Source organism: Oncorhynchus nerka, linkage group LG10 (assembly GCF_034236695.1).
Source record: "Oncorhynchus nerka isolate Pitt River linkage group LG10, Oner_Uvic_2.0, whole genome shotgun sequence".
Classification (NCBI taxonomy): Eukaryota; Metazoa; Chordata; class Actinopteri; order Salmoniformes; family Salmonidae; genus Oncorhynchus; species Oncorhynchus nerka.
In genome coordinates this window covers 72,479,334-72,481,079 of record NC_088405.1, presented here as the reverse complement: position 1 = coordinate 72,481,079, position 1,746 = coordinate 72,479,334, and the positions used below count along the sequence as shown (strand labels likewise).

At 45.5% G+C, this 1,746-nt stretch overlaps 1 protein-coding gene across 1 annotated transcript; it reads left to right on the top strand.

Moving 5' to 3' along the window:
- On the top strand, positions 1-1,580 carry alkbh4 (alkB homolog 4, lysine demthylase). The gene is made up of 3 exons (XM_029672068.1): positions 1-142; positions 390-581; positions 779-1,580. The coding sequence occupies exons 1-3, from the start codon at positions 35-37 to the stop codon at positions 1,295-1,297; spliced, it is 819 nt and encodes a 272-aa protein (XP_029527928.1). The 5' UTR covers positions 1-34; the 3' UTR covers positions 1,298-1,580.
- The last annotated feature ends 166 nt before the right edge of the window (positions 1,581-1,746 follow it).

The window sequence follows — 1,746 nt, the reverse complement described above, 5'->3', positions numbered from 1 at the left end:
TACGTCCTGTTATGGTGGGACACGTAATCTACTCATGGCGACGGAAATTCACCATGCTAATTGTGGTTGTAAGGGGATTCGAACGTGTTTATTGTGTGAGAGCGTGAATGGAAATGGACTATTATCGGAGAATGGTCAACCGGTAAGTCTGTGTTAACTGAAAAATAGATCATATAAATAAGATCCTGTTCGGTTGCTAGACACAGCGCTCTGAAGCAAACGCCGTTAGCCAGCCCCCCTGTCTGAGCACTGTCAACAAATACATCATATTATAGCTAAACTACAGTAATATTACGTATTACTGTTTAGCTGTATGATGTGTCTGGAAAGCACTTATTACAGCACTGACTTCATGAGATCCCTTAAACAGATTTGTTGACTTTCTTTAGATACGACACGATTTTATGTACGACCCATTGCTGAGACGAGCTGTGCGCAATTATGGTGGGCAGCAGCTGTCTTTTCCCTTCCCTGGAATCTTTTTATGGAATAACTTCATATCAGAAGAGGAGGAGAATGAGTTGATAACCGATATGGACCTCAACGCCTGGAGAGAGTCACAGTCTGGTCGACGGAAACAGGTTTGTTGTTGTCATCTTCTAACGTTTGCTGCAAGATGACGCAATTTTGGCAAGTGAATAGGGGCTGGCAGCATGAGTTGCAGAATCACCTCTGACAATGGCCAGTAGTTCATTCTTCTATCATGGGAGGTACCCATGATAGCAACCATTCACTCCTAACGAGAAAGAATAACCCACTTTTTAAAATGTCTTTACAGGACTTTGGGCCGAAAGTGAACTTCAAAAAACACAAATTGCGTCTTGGTGGCTTCTGCGGCCTGCCTCCAATCAGCCGTAAACTGGTGCTACGGATGTCCCAGGAGCCGGTCCTAGCCGGGTTTCAACCAGTGGAGCAGTGCAACCTGGATTACCACCCCCAGCGTGGGTCTGCTATTGATCCCCACCTGGATGACAGCTGGCTGTGGGGGGAGCGTCTGGTCACCGTCAACCTGCTCTCAGACACCACTCTCACAATGTCCCTGGAGGAGGGCCTGACAGAACTAGGACCGGGGGGGGTCCGAGTGTCTGTGCACCTTCCCTGCAGATCCCTTGTGGTGGTATACAGCGAAGCACGTCACAGATGGAAACATGCCATCCATAGACATGACATCCATGAGCGCAGGGTGTGCAGTACCTACAGGGAGCTGTCTGCTGAGTTCATGTCTGGGGGAGAGCAGCAAAACATGGGCTCCCAACTGCTTGACATAGCTCTGAGCTTTGAGGGTACACCGATATAGAAAGACTGCAATCATCACTGTTTCATTTTTTTTCAATCCTATGTCCTGCACCACCCACATTACAATGTGACTCGTTGTTGACTGAAAGCAGCCTCTATGCACACTATTTTGACATGCTTTGGCTAAGCATTGCACGAATACAGTTGGATTGTTTGATTCATTTAACTGTAAATTCACAGTTCTTATAACTATGTTATAACACGGTGACACAATGTACTGCATTTCTTGCTAGGAGTGTGTATTTGAGTGTATTTTGTAAAATAAATCAGACCATTGAAATCTATGTATTGTAGTGATTGGCTATTGCATTAGTGGGATACTCACTTTGCTCTTCGCACAGGTCTGCCAGTTTTGACTATCAGAAGTGACTTTTCGTATAACAGGTTAGGAAAAGAGTTAGCCAAAATTGTCCCTGACGTGACTCGAACATATCTAGCTATAACCAGGCC